This window comes from Uloborus diversus, chromosome 6, assembly GCF_026930045.1.
Source record: "Uloborus diversus isolate 005 chromosome 6, Udiv.v.3.1, whole genome shotgun sequence".
In the NCBI taxonomy this organism is placed as follows: Eukaryota; Metazoa; Arthropoda; class Arachnida; order Araneae; family Uloboridae; genus Uloborus; species Uloborus diversus.
Genome location: NC_072736.1, coordinates 63,954,552 through 63,978,653, shown reverse-complemented (window position 1 = coordinate 63,978,653; position 24,102 = coordinate 63,954,552). Strand labels below are relative to the sequence as shown.

The 24,102-nt window shown below is 34.1% G+C and overlaps 1 protein-coding gene across 1 annotated transcript in view; it reads left to right on the top strand.

Annotated features, from left to right (window-relative positions):
• The window catches only part of LOC129224784 (proto-oncogene tyrosine-protein kinase receptor Ret-like), a 46,960-nt gene that overhangs the window by 5,100 nt on the left and 17,758 nt on the right, over nucleotides 1–24,102 (top strand). The window contains exons 3-8 of the mRNA XM_054859332.1: nucleotides 4,649–4,734; nucleotides 5,749–5,874; nucleotides 8,801–9,047; nucleotides 12,566–12,805; nucleotides 21,288–21,503; nucleotides 22,980–23,068. Coding sequence (XP_054715307.1) covers nucleotides 4,649–4,734; nucleotides 5,749–5,874; nucleotides 8,801–9,047; nucleotides 12,566–12,805; nucleotides 21,288–21,503; nucleotides 22,980–23,068 — 1,004 coding nt within the window. The remainder of the gene's footprint in view (nucleotides 1–4,648; nucleotides 4,735–5,748; nucleotides 5,875–8,800; nucleotides 9,048–12,565; nucleotides 12,806–21,287; nucleotides 21,504–22,979; nucleotides 23,069–24,102) is intronic.

Below are 24,102 nucleotides of genomic sequence, written 5' to 3'. Positions count from 1 at the left end.
TCAGTGTTACCAAACCGTGGTAATCTGTCAATTTGATCCCGGATAGTGGAATATACTAGTTATTAGAGCATGTTTTCGTGGCAAATTGGTTGTTCAAGTCATTGTTTAACGACGATATAAATGGACCGGCTTTTTTTTTTTTTTTTTCTCTCAGTTCTGATTAAGGGACTGTTCACAAATGCTTTGGAGCTGCTTTGAGGGGTTCGATCATGAAATTGTGACAAGGGGGAGGGTGGAGGTAAGAAGAAGTGTAACATCAGGTATTTTTTACTAGAATATGTTTATGAAAACTAGCGGCACATGTGACAAAAGGGGGAAAGGGGAAGGTAAATTGTGGTGACACTTAGTGACAATGAGTGGAGGTGCGTCAATAAATGTTTACTAAAGTGTGAGTTAGTTAAGCAGTTTTTTATAACAGTTGTTTATTTATTGCCATTTAGAATATAATATATATATATATATATATATATATATATATATATATATATATATATATATATATATATATTATTACAAAATGAAAATTAAAGCTGGAAGAGAATTATGTAAAAAATGACATTGTGTAAAAGTATTTTCATGACATTGTGGTAACACTGCTGGTTCTGCATAATTATCTCGAAGAATATTGTTTCTTATATTAAACTGGCCTGATTCGTTCCAAATTGCTTTGTGGTGCGTCAGTATCGGCCAAGAGGTATCAAAGATCATCAGTTTTAAGACACAGAGGTTCACTCCATGTTTATTGGTAAAGTCAAATAAACTTGGAGGATTCCTCCTAAATACGAGTGGTACGCCGCAGAGTCTCTTGGATTGTCTGTTTATAACACCCGCTCACGACTTGCCCAAACTGTCTTAGCTAGGCGAAGGTCTGGCCACATTATTAGAAGTCTGGTCTTCGACGGTTCCACAGGGGTCTTTTCTACCTGCCCTTGCTCGACTATAGCCTCTCCATATTATCTCTTGTATTGGTGCCTTCGTGGGACAACTGTCAAACGAGAGAGAGAGGGTCTTTGACCTTTTTGTGCGACAAGATCTCTAGGACTTGGTCTAAGGGTTAGAACCAAGGGGATCAGCAACAACAACACAACAGTATCAAGCAATGAAATATATATATATTTTTTTAATTATTTTTTTTAAATTTATTTATTTATTTATTTATTTATTTTATTTTTTTTTTTTTTTTTTTTTTTCAAAGCCGTGACTTGAGCTGGTTTTGATGCTAAATGCCTCAACTCTAAAAAATCTATTAACTTATTACAAACGAACTTTCAAACAACATGCGAGAATTAAAAAGGAAAGAGAAATTTTCGCAATCTAAATAAAAAATTACATTAAGTCAAAAAGAATTCTTGAAACCAAAGTGCCTTTTGGGGAGGAGGTGCAGTGCACTCCACATTAAGAAAAGTTGCTACTGGCAAAACAGAACACGTTGAACGAACAATTCTAATCAGTGTTACAAACGACTAGTATGTAATCTCTTTATAGTAAATAAAAGTAAGCTTTCAATGAAATTCTGGGAGGAAGTCTGTGGCGGACTTGCGCCCAGGAGAACCCATAGCACCTACAGCCACCAAGCAAACACTTTGAAAAGCTTCCCGCCAAACAGGATAAACAATTTAAAGGATCCATTCATATTTCTGAGGAGTTGAAGGTGGGAGGAGGTTCTAATGGAAGTAGGTGTGAGGAAAGAGGATAAGAGGGAGGATGATAGTTTGGCAGATACTTGGCAGGCAAATTAAATATCATAACTTTTTAAGGATGAGTTTTTTTGGGTTTAGGATAAAAGCCTTCTTTTTTGTGCGGAAAAGTTAAAGGTTTTCTTGGCGGGGAAATTTTTACAACAGGGTTGTTTTTGATGGGATTCCTCTTTCTGCTTAAAATATTTGAGTTGATTTTGATACGAAGTAGAACCTTGGTGAAAGATAAAATGTCACTGAATATGACACTGCTGTGTCTCAGATGAAGCAGCATGCATTATTATTGTTAAACAGCGGAAGTCAAACATTGTTTTATTATGAGATACATACAATTGCCCAATTCCAGCAGCCCTCATGCACAAACAAGCCATAAATGATGGTCTCAAATTTGAGAGAACGTCTTACACAAGTTTTCTCATGCGCTTTATTTTTTAAACGCCAAACCTGAACACCTCTTTTGCTTACAGATATTTCAAAAAAATATTCATCGCTGAATATAATACTTTTCAAACCTTGTTGCCCTTGCATAAACTTCTCTTTGCTTCAGGAGAGTCGTGCACGTTTCTGCTTCATGTTTATCTTTGGTCTTACTTCTAGATCCGCAATGGGGTTGTTTCCTTCAGTCAAAAGTATTACTTTTAGTTACTGAAATTAAAAGAATAAGCAAAACAGATAACATGAACCCAGAAAATACTTTCATTTTCACGACAGTTATTTTTTAATTAATTTTTTTTAAATGCCCGATTTTTCAAACAAGGCATGGTCTTGATGACGTCACAAATGATGCTCTTTGGCGCATCTTTCTATCGCATTTCCACGTTATGATGATCAAGAAGCGAATTACAATTGCGCTCTACGCTTGCTATCAACCATATCGTTGCCAATACACTTGAGTAAAGATGAGAATTAAATATTTTGCTCTGTGAATGGCAACACTGAATGGCATTTCATCATTTGTGATGTCATCGACAGTGGCTTAAACAATAAAAGCTCACCGGATTAAGTAATTTTTTTAAAGTATTAAACTTAAACAAATTATTTAATAAATGGTCAGATCCTATATTTTTAAGCATGCTCTTTCAGAAAAAAATACTTTTAAAATTTTGGAAACGACCCCATTGCAGCTGCAGTTTATGTAACTATCCAAGTGTAGTTGGCGTAGATACTATAACTGTAGATTCTTTCCAAGATTTATGGACATAAGAGACATTTTAGAAACCACTATTTCTGACGATTCACTTTAATTTAGTTTCATCTGTGCCAGTTGTTACAATTTTTCTACCTCGTTCACTTCGGTTATTTTTTGGTTGGTCAGTCCTTCTATACTCCTTTAAAATCTTACATACCGTAGATTTTAAAACGTTCATTTGAATTGAGTTGGATTGTTTTTTTCTAACTTTAAGCACTGATACTATACGTAACTTCGTTTTTCCCCTATTTATCACCTTGACGACCCATTTTGAGCAATAAAAGGCTTTTCAAAGGGCGTAAAATTATCCGGGCGCCAAGCTTCATGCTTGTGACAAACTTTCAGTTAATAAGTATGCAAATATTTTCGTTTTTTTTTAAAATTCACATTGAATGAATAGATTATTCTAATTTTTTGACCCATGTAAAAAAGCTTTATAATTTTCCGATGTGTTAATGATCCATAAGTTGTTAAAATAATATCTGTAAAGTTGTTGAAATTGTTTCACCCATTCATGAATAACGTGTTTTATTCTTTTTAATTTGTATGCGTTCATTTTTCCCGACTCAGGGACAAGTTTTTTTCAAACAGTTCAGATATCCCATTATTTTGAATTTGGGCTGTATAATTTATTTTTTGAAAATTTTATTCAAAAAATAAATAAATAAATATTTTTAAATCCTACTCTATTGCTAAATTTTTGTGCTTCCATTTCATTTAAGGATCAAAATGTATGTTTTTCTCGTTTTTCTTAGGGTCGACCACTGCCAATTCAGCTCACAGTCTTGGACCCGGATTCAGCCCCTGTCAATAACTTCTCTGTCAGAATTCGAGATCCACTTAAATTGTTCTATCTTAGGGACCCAGTTGTGTTTCACGGTGTCAATAAAACACGAATGCTGATTAATACAGGTACTGTACTAAATTTCTCTGGATTATAACTTAAATTTTTCAGGACAAAATACTGAAAATTGTGAAGCAAAACTCCGGTTAAACATTATGATCCATGTTCAAATTTATGTACGAGATAGATGATATAATGTTAAATTAGATAAAAATAGTGCGTATGACAGTTTTAAGCTTCGTATTTATTTTATGCTAGCGGTACCCGCACGGCATTGCCCTCAGTAGAAAATTAAAAGGTCATTTGGTTCAGCTGTATATTTACAAATAATGGATGATGAATTTCTCGCCAATTTGCTATGTTAATTTGCTCGCCCTTGTTATGGTAATTCGCTCGTCCTTGTTATGGTAATTTTCTCGCTCATGTTATGGTAATTTACTCGTCCACGATATGATAATTTACTGGTCCACGATATGGCAATTAGCTCGTTCACGTTATGATAATTTCCTTGGTAAAATGTTATTAAAAAATAGAAATAGAAAAAGAAAAAAATCGAATTTTCGAAAAATCACTTCGAAAAAGTGCCCACCCCTATACTACGAACTAATTGTGTGCCAAATTTCATGAAAATCGGCTGAACGGCCTAGGCGCTTATGCGCGTAACAGACATCCAGACAGAGATTCAGACTTTCAGCTTTATTATTAATAAAGAAGAAGATACCAGTACTTAAACTTTTACTTAATCGTCTTTAAACACATTAACTTGCTTTAAAACATGTGAATGACTGTTTAAATAGACAGGAGACCTCAAACAATATTAAAATTTATGTTTATAGCTTTTATTTACTGATATTAATGTTATGTGCCTTATTTAATTTTGTAGCATTATTATTTTTCTTTGAATTTTTGCAGCAATAGTGCCAAAACCTCGATTTCGTTTTCCTGAGTCTTCCTACAATGTTTCAGTCATTTTCGACGACAAAAGTCTTGTTACGGATCGTCAAGTAAGACATGTTTTATCTATTTTTTTTTAAAATTTAAGTATTAAGTATAGTGTATTTTTTAAGAACTGCATCAATAATCTGTACTAGTGTAAAACGTCGCAATAAATAATATTTCCCAAACAACACTGAAACTAATTTTTAAAAAAGCACTTAATTTATAGTCTATATAAATTTCAATTGTACTGCTATTAAATACATATACGGGGCTGTTCGAAAAGTATCCGACATAATTTTTTGCATGAAAACCTAGTGGATATGAATCAAACGCGCTTATATGATCTAACAGTGTTTTTTTTTTTTTTTTTTTTTTTTTGCGCATGCGTGAATTTTTTCTGGTCTGTCACTAGCACCAATCGCGTTGCTGGAAAATATTGCTTCTTCTTTTTGATGAAAAGCAATAAGTAGCAAGGGGCCGTATTAGGAGAGTAAGAAGCCTATTGAATCTAACCTGGCAGCATTCTGAAGACTGCGCAGATCCTAACCGCAGCATTACGACGCTGCTGGTTAGATTTGCCTTAACTATAGTCAGATTGCCTAATAAAGTTTGAAATTTAAAATAACTTTTACAAAAGCTGTTGAAATTTATTTGAAATCTTTTCGAATTCTGCCACCCATTTTTCATAAGTAAATTTAAATTTGAAATCTGCAACATAATCCTTCAGATGTCAAAATTCTTTGATAAATTTTGCAGTCAAAACCAACTTTTTGATGACAAACAATAAATTTGCATTGGTAGGCAACATACCCGTCATTCTATTCAAAGTAATTGGAAGGATTTGTCTGACATACAAACAGCACGTTAACCTTGGTTTAGCTATTTCTATTTTCATTACAGTTTTGCACTACCAACATAATTGTATTGAAAACATTGGAGATTTTACCAAAGAAACTTATACGTAACAACCAATCAATTTTTTAAATTATAATAAGATTTTTTCCTGTTTTCTTTTTATTTATTTTTTTCCCCATTTCAACCAAAAATAATTTACTATTTTTTATCTGCTCTATTTTCAGAATAAACAGGTTGTCTTCCACATACATATTTACAATACAACCAATGAAGCGTTACCCAATATGTCGAATGCGGATGATTTTCAGGTTGTCCGAAATATTTTTCGGCATTCATCGCATCACGCAAGGGTAAGTAAACATTGCCACCAAAATTTTGGAGACTACACGTCTCAAAGCTCATACATATTACAATTCTTTTTATTAAAATCTATAGGGTAGGGGGTCCAAATATCACCCGTGTTCCTAATATCGCTCATTTTAATTTTTTAAGGACTAGAGCTTCGACATTAGTGTTTTATGCGTCTCAATAGCTTGTAAAAAAATTCAGTAAGATGATGCTTAAATCCCAAAGAGGCGAAAAAATAAAGACATAGTGTGCTTTACCTTCCAAGTAATGGAAATGTCGGCTCAAGTTGGAAGCAAATAATTCCACGGAGAAAAGCTCATTTTTTTAAGGAAACTATTTTTAAAATTTCTAAAAAGCATCTATACTCAAGCCTCTGGCATTCATTTGTAATAAATTTAAATTATATCTCTCACAACCACGAATTGCGATAGGACCCTACACGTTGGGTTTTTGGTTTCTGCAAATGGAATGGAATGGAAATGGAGAAGAAATTATGCACCCGTCATATTATGAAGGATGATTTTCTAGATTAAGTAATACGAAGCATATCCTTAAAAAAGGAAATGGCAATTGTGATGCGGTTGTAATTTGCACTCGTATATTTATCATAAAGATTATGTTATAGCATATACCGTTGTACTATTTTTATTTCTTATCAATTTTAAATTATGGGAATTAGTAATCTAGAAAATTTGTATTTAGATGAAGTTTTGCAATTTAAGTACCTCTATATAGATTTTTTTTTTTACCTGAAAAAACATGACTTGACACAAAGAAAAAAGTTTTTTTTTTTTTTTAATATAAAATTTGCTTGAGTTAAGCCTTGAAAAAAAATAGATAGATAAACGCAAGCCGCGGGCGATTTGTAACCACGACGATGAAAATACGTCTTTCTAAATAACGATTAAAAACAACGAGCTGGATTTGGTCATCATGGTAATCTGGAAAATCAAACAAACACTAACTACGGTCAAAGGAGAATAGTAAACTATTAGATTTTTCTTAAAAGAAGCACAAAGGAGGAACAATATTGAAGTTTGGTTCGATTTAAAAAAAAAAAGAGTTGCAAATGTAAACAATAACGAAAAAGTGCAGCTCATCATTTTATATTCTTCTCCTGGTAGCTAATAGCAGCAGAGTGCAGCAGCGGGCCTTCTACAATGGGATTGTTTACTTCAGTCAAGAGTAGTACTTTTTGTCATTGAAATTGATAGAATAAGCAAAAAAAAAATAACATAGACTAAGAAAATACTTTCATTTTCCCTACAGTTATTTTTTAATTATTTGTTAAAATGTCCGATTTTTGAAACAAGGCGTGGTCTTGATGACGTCACAAATGGTGCACTTTGCCGCATCTTTCTACCGCGATTCCACGTTAAGATAATCAAGAAGCGAACTAAAATTGCGCTCTACGCTTGTTATCAACCATATCGTTGCCAATACACGTAAGTAAACATGCGAATTAAATATTTTGCTCTGTGAATGGTAACACAGAATGGCATTTCATCATTTCTTATGTCATCGGCAAGAAATGAACACAATGAAAGATCACCGATATAAGTAATTTTTAAAAAATATTAAACTTAAACAAATTATTTAAAAAATGGTTAGATCTTATGTTTTTAAGCATGCTCTTTCAGAAAAAAACTTTTAAAATTTTGGAAACAACCCCATTCCTTTTGAAGTCAAATATACGAAAAAAAAAATAAAATAGTGCAAAGTTAACCCACAAGGTTTAAAGTGTGCTCAAATGACTGTAAAAGCTAATATCTGTGACTAGGAGACAGCCTAACGTAAGTCCCATAATCGCTACTTTACAGAGGAGATGGTAAACTTTTGCCTGGCGCATGCAAAGGATGGGAGGCGCGCTCTTAAACACTGGTTCCGAAATTTTAAGAGAATTTTTTCTGAAAGAGCATGTTTAGGATTTGACCATTTTTTAAATAATTTGACGAAGTTTAATATTTTTTAAATTATTTTAATCGGTGCGCAATCTTAAATTCATTTTTTACGTTAAAGACATCACAAGTAATGAAATGCAATTCACTGATGCCATTAGCGCATTGCGCGATATTTAATTCACTTCTTTACTCGCATGTACTGGCAACGATACGGTTGACAACACTGCCGTGCTAAGCGCAAAAGTCGTATCTGCAGCTGAGGTCAAACCGAAAAACTGCTATTTAAAGTTTTACGCCTCCATTTATTTGATCCAGATTTCACTTTTTTAGATTTTTTTTAAAAATAGTTCCAATTCACAAATGACAATAAAACATTGCATAGGGGTAAAACATGTTGTAAAGAACCGCCTCCTGACAATAACTCAATTTTGACAAAAAGTGTAGTTACCACTTTTGTGCTTAGCACGGCAGAACAAGCGTAGAGCACAATATTTAATTCGGTTCTGAATTATCATAACCTGGAAATGCGGTAGACAGCAAACGTAAACATTCAGGTGCCAGTGGAATGCGCCAAAGCTCATCATTTGTGACGTCATAAAGACCACGCCTTATTTGAAAAATTGGACATTTCAAAAAATTAACTAAAAATTGAACGTTTTGAAAATAATAGATTTTCCTCGCTCCATGTTTTTTTTTTTTTTTTTTTTTTGCTTATTCTATTAACTTTAGTGACTAAAAGTAGTACTTTTGACTGAAGGAAACAACCCCATTATAAAGGATTTTCATTTAAGAATTACGTTCACATGGCCAGATGCGGATTAGGATTCTACATTCAAAGCACTAATTAGCGGAAAATCTCGATTTTTGGACTTACTCAGAGGTACAGGTCTGAGGACACTAAATTTTCCGATGCAAAAAATAATACTGCATTCAGCAATTATTTTCGCCATTTTCGGAACCCTTGATTTACACGGAGACTCAATCTCAACAAACAAAAAAATCTTACGCAGCACTTTCATCTTCACAGGTGGCTCAACCAATGGAAGTCCGTCCCCACGAAGGATATTTCTTCCGGTTGTCCGGGGAACCGACTTGGGGCGGTCTAGCTGGCAATCGGATTTTCGGCGTCACTCCTGGTACTGGCATTGTGTACGTGCGGGACGAAGCTGCTCTGGCCCGCAGTCCGGATAACATATTTAGACTGCAACTTACCTGGAGGTCGAAGGAAGAAGCGGATAGAAGATGCTCACTTACGCTTAGGGTATTCGATGCAAGTAAGTGGGATACAAATACCTATTTTTAAAATTTCTTTCGTTGATGTGCTATGTCAGTGTAGTCCAACCCACTGGCCGCATGCAACCCACCAGTTACTTAACATGAAAACTAGATAAAATAGGTTAGAATAGATGAGAAATAACTGTAATGCCCCCAATAAAGTGAGCTATTTTAAAAGAAGTGATTTATTTAATTTCTACGATAAAACTATATATCCTGTTTTAAAATACGCTTTATCATCTTCTGTTTCAATACTGAGATTATTTCTTGATGATTTATCACCATTTTCTTCAATTGACTAATTACTTATCTTTTTTTTTTTTTTTCAGGCGATCCAAGGAATGTGTGTGGTGAGTACTTTGGAGTGTTTTTGCTTTTTAACAAAAAAATTCTAACAGATTAAACATTTATCAATATGAACATTAATTTAGATGCTGGATGCTTTCGTTGCCTTAGTTAAGGAACTGAAAATTTAACACAATTTCTGATGTTTTTTATGTTTGTATTTTGTTCATAGTAACAATGTCACTTTATTTAGAGTACATTCGTGGCGTTGCGTTTTGAACTTAATACTCCGCTGCTTCATTCATTCATTCCGTGATTTGAGTTTATTTCATCACACAATTAGCATTTCTTCTTTTTTCAACAATTGTGTGTATTTTACTCAAACTCCTTCTGTAAACAAGAGACATCTTGCTGGGATCTTTTTCAAGGCGCTTAAATACTTTTTGCCATTTTTGGAGGAGTGAAATGAAAGAAAACTGTAAAAACCATAATAGAGTAATCAATTCCATAAAATATTTACTTTCTGAGACTGAAGTGGAAAATGGCACGAAAAGAGGATAGGTCTTAGATTTTTTCAATTTTTTGTGTTTGACATTCAGAAATTTTTTTTAATGCATCCTAATGTAATGACTTTAAAATTACGATTGCACTTCACGCCCCCTCCCTCCTACCAAATTACAAAGTTTTTTATACAAATACAGCATGAAAAGACACTTAAATAAATTCTTGAGGCACATTTCAAATTTTTGATGCGCGAAATACGCTTGCTATGTTAAAAATAGTATTTTAAACATATCTCTGCGTACAAGATACGTTTCTTACGATATATCTCACCGTACATTATACATTTTGGACCCATTCCTTTAAAACAGTAATTTTGTCCCTCACGCGAAGCCATATGAGGCAGTGAGAAGTAAGGGGATGTAAGCGGCGAAATTAAAAATTTGGAGATAACAGTACAAATAGTAGGGGAACCTCTCCTCTGTCTTGGTGGAAAGAGATAATGCTAGTAGCCCTGGTAGGTGCTGCTGTACAGCATGATTTAGAAAAAAAATTAATGAAAGCCTATCTAGAACGTTATCTTTAAACGCGTTTTACTCAAAACTTGAAAATAGCCACTTACATCCCTTTGCTTCTCACTGCCTCATATATATTTCACTAGAAGTAATAATTTAAAAGAGCAATGAACAAAGTTTGGCTGTATAGGGAATCGCAAACGGGTGTCAACCAATGCGTGACACAAATAATATAAATTTTAACAATATAGCTATGCCAAATGTATCAAATGTAAAGGTTAAAAAAACATGCCTACTTCTGTTTAATTGAAGTATTAGGTCTATGCTACCGTGTGAAGGTAAATAGCAGTCTCTGCAGAAATTAGTTTTTGAGATTTTTGTAGCAATGCATTGTATTCCATACTTACAATAGCAAAACGTTTGAATTTTTTGAAAATGTTAGAAAGTAAGCAAGCTTGTACTATAAAGCTAAAGTAAACTAAATGACAAAAATGCATAAGAATGAAAAATATAAAAAAAATTGCAATATGGTAAAATGATGGTAAAAGTATAGCCCCACACGTGAATATGGAATTGCCCCATGTCATCTTTTTATTTCATTTTATTATAGTTATTTTTTTATTTTATTTATTTATTTATTCCTTTCTTTCTTTTGAAGACTTGTTATTATTGATTGTCTTTTGTCCTCTTTCATACGAGGCAAATTGGTTGAATCAACTCTCAAACGGGCGTTCATTAGGAAGTGTAACCAAGTAGAAAAGTGAAGGAATATCCCGGCATCCTTCACACGACAGTAAATTTACCAGGCACGTGTGCCGCTACCATTCATATCCCCATAAGAAGTTAAATCAACTAAAAATTTATCAACATTGCCAAGCATTCGCTCTACACATGAGTAAACTCGCTGGGTCAACTCGATTGAGTTTTAAAAGCGTTGTGGAAGCTGCTCGAAAAAATTCGGCTTAGTCCAGTGGTGTGAACACTATAAAATTTGGTGCGACCCTACTCCATAAAATCGTGGCATTAAAGAGTTTACGAGCTCTGCGTCGGTGCTGGTCTTAACGCAAGCGCTATGAAATCTATATCAGTTTTTTCTAAGCACATAGAAGCTTTGAGGTTCTTTTCACAAGCCATTGTGAAAGTTTCCTCCTACAATTCAAGTTTTCATAAAATCGGCACGACTTACTCCAGAAAATAAGTAACGTTAAACAAAATAAAAATGACAACATTACACCTTTTTACTTCCTTTTACAAAAAAAGGAAGTTTTGTGTTCGCGAAAAAAAATTCACTCAAAAATCGGCCTTAATTTCCATTTTGCTCGCCCCCGAATAAATGTTTTTTTCTTCAACCCGACCACACGTGGATACATGCCTAAGAACGTATAGACACCTGAAGAATCCATTTTGACGATCCCCGAGTTAATTACAACGAGTTTTCACGTGACGCCCGTATGTACGTATGTATGTGCGTATGTGTGTATGTATCTCGCGTAACTAAAGAACGGTATGTCCTAGAAAGCTGAAGTTTGGTACATAAGACTCCAAGTGGGGTCTAGTTGTGCACCTTCTCTTTTGGTTGCATTCTGATGTTCCAAAGGGGGTCTTTTACACCTTTTTGGGATAATATGATTGTTCATTTCAATGTAAACTCAAGTGGTGCTATAATTTGGCAAACACTTAGCAATATATCGCCCAGTTTTTGGTCGCCAAATTTTGTCGCCAACCTGGCGACAAATTTGACTTTTTTTTTTTTAATTTGGTTTCAATTTGGCCATTCTTGGTGATATTTAGAGAGTTAACTATTGAATCGTATTAAAACTGCCAATATGGCGAAAAGTTATGTGTATAAAACGTTTTCTTTGCTTCGGTTCGCAACAAACTTGGGGTGAAAATATTTAAAGTGTTTCTTTACGCACTCCGAGGCACTATTATCTTTAAATTGGAGTAAAAGGAAGTCATGTGATGCACACATCAGCTCGTTTTTTACAGTGACATATGAAATTAATTTTTGTTCCCCTTTCTTTCGAGAAGAAAAGTTGATTCAACTAAATTGCATTGTGGGAACACAACGAAAAACGCCAGTCAACTATTTGACAGGCAAATTTTCGGAAAGCTGATTCAACTAGCCGCCTTGTGTGCAGAAGACCTTAAACTTAATAATATTTTTTTTCTATTAATGTGTTTATTGCTGATTTATTGATACAATGCACTACCAGGAGTGGAGCCTGGACACCATTTTCCCAGCTGTGCTCTTCACGCCACTCTCGAAACTTGTCAGTCAAGCTGCGGCCGTGGAGCCTTGGACGGATTCTGTAGGTGGCGTTCTGCGCCACCACACTCTCCAGGATTGAGCTCTCGTTACGCCACTTGTTCTCCAAATCTTGCAACTTGTCCAGATGGTATATGTGACGAATTGGAAGAGTTGGATCCTCTGATCTGTCCTCAAGACTGTGCTGGTAAACATGTAATTACTAAACAATGATTGACCATCCTATTGCCTCAGAAAATGAGTCTTTTTGTTTCAATATAAGATAGAGTTTACCTTTTTGGCCAACTTTAAAAATAGTATTTTCCTCATGAACTCTTATTTTTTTTTTCCAATGTGCTTTTAAACTATTGGCAGGGCTTTTTCTGGTTGTAATATTAACATGGTGAACTATAAACGTTATAAAGCTCAGACTAGGCCATAGGAAATATTCTTATTATCAGCTTAACATAGACAATTTTGGGGAATATGGCAATGAACTTTTAGGTCAAATCTTATTTCACATTCAAAGCCATTGAGAGCTTGTGCTTATATAAGTTCTATTGAACATAAAACTCTCAATGACTGACATTTTATTAAAAAATTGTATCGCATGTTGAAGAATACCTATCATTGCAAGCACATACGGAACAGCTTGTTACAGCGTTCAGAGACTACAGTTTCGCCCTCATTTGAGGCTCATCTTTCTGGAATAGCCACAGTAAAGCTGCAGAAAAATATACTCTAGACGCTGAGTACATCTTCACTCTGGTAACTGAAAGTATTTTAGTACACAGAAAAAGTCCGTAAACATAGCACAGGTGCGTGTTGAAAAGTGAAGAAGTTTAAGATTCATCCAAACCCGGAATCGAGATCTGACAACATTACTTTTTACTTATCTGTTCCGACTAGCCTTTAATAATTAAAACTGAATGCGCATAATTTCTATAACCCTTCCTGTAAGGGATTTACAATTTTAATCAAAATACGATTTGCTAAAATAAATAGCTGGACAAAGTAAGGTAATGCACCAATAGTGGCCACAGTTAAGGATATTTTGTGTGTTTTTTAAACTGTGGATCTACGATATCAATACTAATTTCAAAACTCAATGAGCGTATTATAGTCCAACTCTCCCGTAATCGTCCCATTTTACAAAAATGCCGGAATTTCACTTTGTTCAATTTTTTATTAATTTTTTCCCAAACTTCGAATTTGATCCATTAGTGGCCACTCCAAAATCTGAGATTTTCAGTAGTGGCCATCTGACATCCTTTCCTTAGAATTTACATTACTTGCTTTAAATTCAAATAACTGATGAATAAAATTGATTCAATATGATAGTTACATTAAGTACCAATGTACAGTGAAATCCCATTACAACGAATACCAATACAACGAAATATTCGTTTCAGCGAAAGAACTTTTCTGTCCCGACTTCATTTCTATTGCGCTACAGGAATTCCATTACAACGAAATTCCTGTTACAACGAACAAATTTAGCGATTCCTTGAAGCTCGTTATAACGAGATTTCATTGTACTAATCACATTTTTATAGTACATTTCTTTCTTCAAAGTACGTAAGTACTTAGGAAAAAAGAAAAAGTTTTTAATAGAAAATTTGCATTTGTAATTTTTGTACGCTAATTTTAAAAATAAATTAGAAGAAAATGTATGTACTTATTATAAGTATTATACATATAAACTTTGGTAAGTATGAACTGAATAATTACCATCACATCAAAATCATTCATAATTGATAATAAGGTAAGCACACTATTCCATGTAATTCTAGGACAATTTGTTTCCTACAACTTACGAAGGCACATCAATGGATATCGGATATTGGTAGCATAAGTTTTCAATACTACTAAAGGCAGGGTGTCCGCGCACCTGGAAAGTCATGGAATTCGGTTATGATCGAAAATGTTCATGGAAAGCCATGATTTTCGACAAAAAAAAAATGCTCAAAAATCATGGAAATTGTCTATTGGTCATGGATTTTGAGTTCAAGAACATTTTGAATATTTATCCAACTCTACACATTAGATTAAACATACACATCTTGGCTATTTTTTACGCTGTTACTCGTCAATCCCAATTTTTCACACATTTCGAAATCCGATTGCAGCCACTTTTCTAATACTCGCTCGTTTTTCTTTTCATGAGATTTTATCATTTGGACTTTTATAGTTATGTATTTAGCATTATTTTTAACCCTCCTAATATGCCTCATTGTGTAGTTGAGAACTTTTAGACTTCTAGTTTTTGCCGATCGCATTCAATGAGAAAATGTTAATTCATCCGTTTTGGTTCAAGAGACTCATAAAAAATATCATTAATTCTCAGCTGTGTCTTAAGTTAATGAAGATTTTAGAAAATAAAATCGGTCTGAAGAATTAATGACGGACATTTTGGACATCGCTAAAATACAGAAATCAGAGAATTTTCAAAGGTAATTTTTTTAAAAAGACCGTAAATGTTACATATGTCACATATTCGGAAGTTTTACAATATTTGTAACCTATCCTAATACTTTGGCGCTAAATATCTGGTATTGTCTGGTAAATTAATTTTTAAGTACTTTGATTTAATATTGTATTTTTTTCTGATTATTTATGTTATTTATTGTAAACATAATTTTAGTAAGCACTAAATTATTGCTAGTCACAGATATTTTAGAAAACTATTAGTAGTACAATGCTCGCATTTTGTTATTAGGTATTCTGTTCGTCCCCCTTCCCAAAAATTTTTAATTTCGGGAGCTCCTGACTATTAGCAGTCATTAATAAATGTGAATCAATAGATTATTAATTGCAAAACACATACTTACTGACATGATTTAAAGACTTCCAAGAGAAAAATGGTTCCTTAAACAAGTTTCATAACTGAAAATTTTATATATCATGGCATTTACTAATTTTACGGTGTTTCACTTACTTCTAATAAGAAAATCTGTATTTTCAAGAAATGATTCCTTAAACCTAAGAAATTAAAAATTATCTGCTTTGATTAGAAAAGGGATTACCTCAATCAAATATTAGGCCCTTCCCCCTGCAATTTTTTACCTGCTCAGCAAGCAAGTTGCAATCTGTTCTAGTTGAATTTTTCTCCTCTATATATACTAGCGCGCCAAACTCCTGTTTCTTTTTTTTTTTTTTACCAACAAGCTATTTAATAATTTTTTTTTTCTCTGTGATATGCGCCCCTAGGCTGGGGCCTAGGGGATGGCGTAATAAGTAATCCCGGCTTGTCCATACAAGAGGTAAACGCACCTAGCAGTTGACACATTGAAGCATATTTTGTGGCTTCTTTAAACTGTAGGGCTACAGTATTAATTACCATATTTGAAACTCAATGAGCATATTATAGCCCTATTCTTCCTCAACTGTCCTATTTTTTTAAATGCCAGAATATCAATTTTTAAATTTTTTTCCAAACCTGAAATTTGATCCATCAGAGGCCATTGGACATGAGTCAGTAGTGGCCATATTGTTGTTTAGAAGTGGCTACCGGGTGGCCACTACTAGATCACACAATAATTTTACATTAGAAATTAGGCAGGTTATTATGTTGAGGTATTACAACCTATTAAAATGGAAAATCGAGCTGATTTATGAAAAACCTTCCTGATTCAGTAGTGGCCACTCGGTGGCCACTTTTGAATTTCCTGACATTTTTGGTACCAGTAGTGGCCACATAAACTGTCAGCCGAGAAAACAGCTATTTGGAGTCGAAAACGTTCCAAACAAGATCTTTCACACTTCATAACATGGTTACAGCTCTAAAAATATTATTTTTGAGCATTGTTTTATTCATAGCACAACACAATGTTTTTATACCTCGTTATGGAGAAGCGTTAGAAGACAGCTGAAAAAATATGGACAATCCAGACGACCGTACTAAATAATTTATAAGTTTTCCATGATGCTCTACATACTCCTCCTTGAACTGCTCACTACAATATATTCTGAACTTTACTTCCTGCAAATTTGAATCCATTGGGAGACCTGGAATCCTTATTTTTCAAATTTAAACCTTAAAGTGGCCGCTACTGGAGCAGTGACCACTACTGGTGCATTTACCTTAGCTATACTCTGAATTTTTTCTGTTGCAGAGAAGAAGAAGAAAACCTTATCACGCTCAGTGGCAGTCAGTTGAAAGTTTTTATTCGTCACCAGCTGCACCTGACATTTCATTGCAACCTATACATTCTGAGTAATTGGCAGGTTTTTTTGTTTTTTTTTTTTTTTTTTTTCATGAACAATGGTTTAAGTTTTTATATATTTATTCATCATTAATACTGATTTGCTATTTCTAGCATTTTTTAAGATGGACTGCTGCCACTTTCATACACAAAAAAAAATTGATACAAAGTAGGTGTGAATTCTTTAGAAAGTCAACTTGAGAGCGTATATTTTAGCTTTTTTTCACACATCAGATTTTCAATCGATATTTTTTACTTCTAAATTTGTAACAATTTAAGCTATTATGTTTCTTAAAAGGTTCATCGATCAATAATCGATCAAACTAATACCTAATATTAGTGTTTTTTTCCCTATAAATTAAAATTCAAAAAACTTTCGAGCAACTAGGGGGAAATTCACGGTATTCTGTTTCGTAGAATAATAGACGTTATACGAAATAATAACGTCAAATAGCACAAATTGCAGATTACTGCTGACAGTGTTTCGGCGTTACAGGAAACGCCTTTTCAATGCAAAAGAAATGAGCTTTTGGATGAAAAGACATTCGATGTCTTTTCATCCATAAGCTCATTTCTTTTGCATCAAAAATGGCGTCCCCTGTAACGGCAAAACACGTGTCTGCAGTAAATTGCAATTTGCTATTTGTCGTTGCTATTTCTTAGTTTACTTTTTATGCACGAAGGTATGTATTTAAGTTAATAAGCACTATATTTATACACATTTATAGACATTTATTTCCCTAAATAATAGAATGAGCCTCATGTAAAATTTTCGTGAATTACACGTTGCTCGCTGGCTTCGTGTACCCCTATTATAGCTGAATACTATAGTCTAACCAAGGTTGTTATTTTAAAAATTTGTATTGCTTGATACTTAAGACTTTCGTACTTTATTATTTTATTGGTTAGATTTAACTGCTCAGACAAGATAGTTATGGAGGATATAGGTATTAGTTTTGTCGATTATTGCTCGATGAATCTTTTAAGAAACATAATAAATAAAAATGTTACAAACTTGAAATTTAAAAAAATCTGCTTAAAATTTGTTTTGTTATTCAAAGTTAGAACAGCAACTCTTAAATTAACTTTCTAAAAGTTGCACACCTGCTTCTGATCTCTTTTGTTTTAATTCTGTACTCGCATGGGGGAAAAAAAGGTCACTTTCCAACTTTCCAACGTCGAGCGAAAGGTCTTTCCTTTTTTTGAACTACGCTTTGAACTTCCGATTACCAATACATATTTTTGAGGAAGCAATTCAAACGTGGGCTGTGAAATCGGATTCCAATCAATTTTAGTGTAACGGAGTAGAAGTCGCTCATTTTTCGTCCAAGTGCACAACTCTGCCGTGGCTATGGAGTAGGAGTCGAGATGTCTCAAGTTTCTAGAAGTCGGAGTCACTTCTTTTCCTTCCAACTTCGCAGCCCTGGTTACAACCATGTTGTTACAATACACTGTAAAAAAAATTCGGAAACGTTTCTGAGTATATCGTGCAGCTGCGGTTCATGAAATTTTCAAAAACGTTTCTGAGTATTTCGGAATTCTCTTTCTGTAATGTCCGGAAACGTGTCTGAGTATTTCGGAATCCTCTTTCTGTAATGTCCAGAAACGTGTCTGAGTATTTCGGAATCCTCTTTCTATAATTTCCAGAAATGTTTCTGAGTATTTTGGAATCCTCTTTCTGTAATTTTCAGAAACGTTTCTGAGTATTTCGGAATCCTCTTTCCGTAATTTCCAGAAATGTTTCTGAGTATTCTGTGCAGCTGTGGTTCATGAAAGTTTCGAAAACGTTTCCGAGTATTTCGGAATTCTCCAAACAATTTTCAAAAACGTTTCTGAGAATTTCGGAATCCTTTTTCCGTGATTTTTTCTAAAAAATAATTCTTTTTTAATAGTATTGCATGCCATATCAGTTTCAATTCTTTCATATCTAAGAGCAATGAAACAAGCAATTTTAGAATCATTCGTGGATTTTTTTTTTCTGAATTTCTAATGACAAATAGCATGGTTAACAGCATAACATATGCACAGTTATAAATTTTTGAAAATTTCATAATCACAAAATCGTCGGGGGAGGGAAGGGGAGTACTTTCTCAGAAGTGGGATTGTTTGTTAAACAATATTAAACTTCAGTTTTTCTCTCAATATTTTCAAGACAAAATTATCAACATATTGTATTTTTAATGCAGAACTTAAAAACATATCTTGTATCAAACTTGATAGCTTTTATTTTCGGATAAAATTTGACAGAACTTACCTACACTTTGCGTTCCGAAATTCGTTCACGTCAAGTCAATTTCTTTGACGAACAAAGTGTACCGAAAAGTACCAACAGAGAAATTGATGAATTTAAATATGACACCAAAGTCCCCCTGCTGGAACCATTCGGATTTATTCCTCTGTTCTTGCCCTTTTCCAGTTTATCACAAATATAGATACTTAATCAAAATAGGTTACTGATTTAGAGTGTGCGCAAAATGCATTATATATTTTATTTATTAAAACATTGAACTCTATTACATGATTATTCCATTTCATATATACGAGAGTCCCCCCCCCCCCCCACACCATAAGAGTGATGGTGCACCCATAAAATGATATAAAGCGCCCCCCACCTTAAAAAAAGCAACCTCTTGAAAATGTCAATGGCACAGTCTGCGTGGTGAACGCCCCTCGTCTTCTCACCATATGTGCATTGCATATTAATAACATAGTATTTAAAAACTGATCATTTTTAAAACGATGAATGAAATAATATTACTTTTTATTTCAGCATGTAAATGCAGCTGTTCCATTTTTGCCACTGACTCATTCCTCCTGACTGTCCTACATTAAACTAGTATATCCACAAAGGAAATGTTATTTTCGGAACTAATGTCAAGGAATTTTTTAATTGTTAACCACATTTAACAAAATGAATAAGCAGATGAATTAATTTCATAACTATGTTCTTACTAATAAATAACATGGTCATTTTCTAATGGTATAAATATTTTTAAATGAATGAATAAATTATAATAAAAAAAAATAAATTATACCGGCACATTTTTTGTGAAGCATATTATTACAATACTAGAAAATATTTGCATTACCATATTTCTAATGAATTAAACAATTGATTTTCTTTTTCTTTTTGAACCAAAATGTATGTACATCCAAGTATTTCGAAATAACTTTTCTGTGATTGCTTCTCAAATATAAATCTTACTTCTTTTGCGTAATTAATCAGTTTCAGTTGGTTACAACAAATAGTACACCGCGCACATAGGTATGTAGGATAACTTTAAATTAATTCGATAAACCCAAAAACAGTTACAATTGGAGCCTCATCAAATGCAAATCAACAAAAATATAAATGTATATAACAACATGTTTTAAAATATTCATTAATACTTACAAGTGAACATGAGCGGAAGAAAATCTAAGTACCTCCATTACAACTGAATAAGTAATCCAAAGGGTTTCGTTTCATTAAGTATAAACACGGGTGTTAAAACTATTCACGCTTGAACACACAATATATATCTAATTATGGTCGCATTGGAAATTGTAAAGAAGCAAATGGTTATTAACTAACTTAATAGCTGCGTACATCGTCTAAAAAATCAAGGGCAGTCCAAAATGCAAAGGCGTAAAATTAGTTTCGACACATTTTACTACTCTCTAGACATGAAATAACAAGCATTCCAATGCTACACAGTTGCTGACTGCAGCAACCATAGATAAGAAAAAAAGAAGTTCTCGTTATTTCCGACTCATTGGCGCCTGTGTTGGAAGGATGAAATAGGTTTCGAAGCGTTGCGTCATCACTTCCGCTTCTAGATATCTTGAAATAACAAAAAGCTTTCTGAATATTGAGGAGTTCGCTATTGGATGAAGGATTCCTACTATTTCGGAAACGTTTCCGATATATCCAGAAACGTTTCCGAAATTTGTTACAGTGTAGGGTTGTTTCCTTCAGTCAAAAGTATTACTTTTTGTCACTGAAATTGATAGAATAAGCCAAAAAAAATGGACTCAGAAAATACTTTCATTTTCCCAAAAGTTATTTTTTAATTATTTTTTTAAAATGCCCCATTCTTCAAACAAGGCGTGGTCTTTATGACGTCACAAATGATGCACTATGGCGCATCTTTCTACCGCATTTCCACGTAATGATAACCAAGAAGAGAATTACAATTGCGCTCTACGCTTGTTATCAACGATATCGTTGCCAATACACGTGAGTAAAGATGCGAATTAAATATTTTGGACCGTGAATGGCAACATTGAATGGCATTTCATCATTTGTGATGTCATCGGCAGAAGCGTTAAACGATGAAAGAGAACCGATTTAAGTAATTTTTTTAAAAAATTTAACTTAAAAAAATTATTTAAAAAATGGTCAGATTCTATGTTTTTATGCATGTTCTTTCAGAAAAAAATACTTTTAGAATTTGGGAAACGACCCCATTGAACTGTACAACTGAAGGTTCATCATATTTTCAGGACATATCCGTGGGGAGGCAGTTCCCGGTTCTCTCGGGAAAGGCATCGCACTGTCCGCAGCACCCTGCACATGTCCAGGGCCCAAGACGTGCGTGTGTATACGATTGTATCCATCCCTTAAACGTGACAAAAAGCCTAAAGCTAGAAGTCACGTGAAAGAACTGCCAGCAGACGAGCCAAGAACAGTTCCGGCAACACCTTTAGAATTTCACGATGGTAAATACTTCGATTTTCTATTTGTTTTATCATTTGTTTAATTTAAAGTTTATTTTAAAATTACTGATCTTAAAGTAACAGTTTTTAACTAAACAAGCCTACTTTCCTGTATAAAAGCATGGATTTTCTAGTAGCAGATCAATATTCTCCCTATTAATTAGGTATGGTAAAGCATGTCAAACATACCTTTTTAACACAAAATCGATTTTTCCTCTCCTTTCCAGAAAAAAAACTATTCGATGACATAGAACTAATATCGAAGTCTGTTTTATAAATTTTAAAAAAGATATTATTTTTCAGTAAATTTCAACCGTAAATAATTTTTCTGTGAGGACTAAATTTAAAAAAAAAAAGCGATTTTGATGCGTAGTTTCACGAGAGGCAAATTGAAGTACTAAATTACAAAAAATATCTCTCCTTACATGCAGTTTAGAATCAGTTTTCAAAAACGTCAATAGAGAAATATAGTAGCAGCACGATTTAAACAATACAGAAACAAATCAACAAATATAGTAGACTTTCTATTAAACCCGTTGAATGAACATAGAACATTTGCAAATATTCTGATAGCCAGGTTATCATATCAAGAGACTGCAGTTTCGTCCTTGTAATGGACTTACCAGTCTGGAATAGGGAATAACTGAGCGGAAGACAGATGTCATCTCCTTGAAGCTTAAAGTGCCAACAAACTGGTGGCCAAAGTAAATTTTGCTCATCAGCGAGTCGACAGCCATGGTGCAGTTACTCTTATTGAAGGCAAAGCTTGGGTACTAAGCAGTAAGTTACCGGTTTTTAGAGGTCGATAACTTACTAATTAATAAAGTCTGACAGCGAAAGGCCGGCCCTTGGCCCCGACCTGTTTCAGAAGTGTAGATTTTTGTGAAGGGGTGATATGGAGAGGAAAGTTGAAGAGCGAAATTTTCAAGTTCGTTATTAGTTCTAGAGCTTCAGTATGTTACCTTGGTATTTAAGAAATTAGCAAAAGAGGTGAAACATTTCAATTTTGTGCGTTCAATGCAGATTTCTCATTGGACAGGTCACGTCTTACGTAAGCGCGTGGATCTTGGTTAAACCTCTTTCAGTAGCCATTGGTCAGACTCTGCAACGCCTCCTATAGTTAATTTGAATTGAAAATTGGCGATAGTAAGGTTGCAACGAAAAATCCAAAGTTTGACATTTTTACTTTTTTGCCAACCCAATGCAATTATTGCTGCAACTTAAACATTTCAGAATCAAATAATGAAAATATACTATCAGTACTTTTTTTTTTCATTGCGTAAAAATGTCGCTAAACTTGAAAATATTTCAAGCTTTCTTTCTTCCTTATCCACCTACTTTAAGGGATGGACTCGCTTTCTCAAATGATTGACAAGGGTCGTTTGTTTGCAGTCGGACTGTAGACCATTTCCTTAATTTTCATTTTACAGACTATCAAACGATGATGATTTTTAACAGTTGTTTTGATTTCTCTCTCAGAATGGTCCCAGTGTGGTTCGGTATGCGCAGCTATGATTGCTGTCGTGTCGCTCGTGGTGACTGGACTTGTGCTGTCAGCAGGCTTCTTGGTTTGTCGTCGCTTGAAAGGAAACATCAAAAACCAAGAATTTCCGACCCTCACGACTCCCTTGAACCCAATGTCACGCGCTCGTCACGGTTTCAGGCAAGCGCAACGGGTAAGTGATATGAAGTCTCCGTGTGATTTATCCTTAAAAATGACTTCCCTAGATGAAAATGTTTCATAACGATGCACTCGAAATTCCCAGTATACATTGGTCACAAGTTTTGGAACACTTTAAGTCAGAAAAAGTGTTTCGTTTGCTTAAATGTGCACTAAAAAGTGAAATCCGAATGCTCTCCTTTGAAAAGAAAATGAACTGAAATGTGGTCGGAATCTGTTCCGAATGAGTCTAGCTCAATATATACAGGGTGTTCCAAAACGATTGCATAAACACTGCACAACATAAAACTGCAAAAAGAAGCGTTCCTGTACTTTCCATAGTTTACAAGAACAATATGAAAAACAAAGTATGACGTTACAGCCGGTGAAAGGAAAGAAAATATATAATGAATACTGTACTGTACTAAACTAATATGAATACTGCTGTTGATATGTCCGACAACAGTATATGCAAATACTGTTGTTGAATAAACAAGCAACAGTATTTGCATATCTTTTCAGACGATAGCGTTTAAAACGTCATTACACGTATTTGTTGTTGTACTTAATAAACGTATACTGACTGCTGTTGATATGTTCAATAAAGTGTTTTATCTTTATAAAGTGTCGGCAGTGACGTCATACTTTTTCTCGTAAACTATGGATTGCACAGGAGCTCTTCTTTGGGCAGTTTTTAAGAACTCACAACAAGGAATCTAGCTGTGCAGAGTTTATGCGGTCGTTTTGGGACACCCTGTATATGTTAAATTTAAGCTCGGAACAGATTGGGGGCACATTTGAGAATATATAAGGAGCACATTTGGGTGCACTTGTGAAACTATCGTTTGCTTACGTACAAGTATAACTTCAACAGCTTCTCAACTACCCAGTCAATAGAATATTTCCATATGATACTACTAGGTTTTTTTTGCACTAAATCGC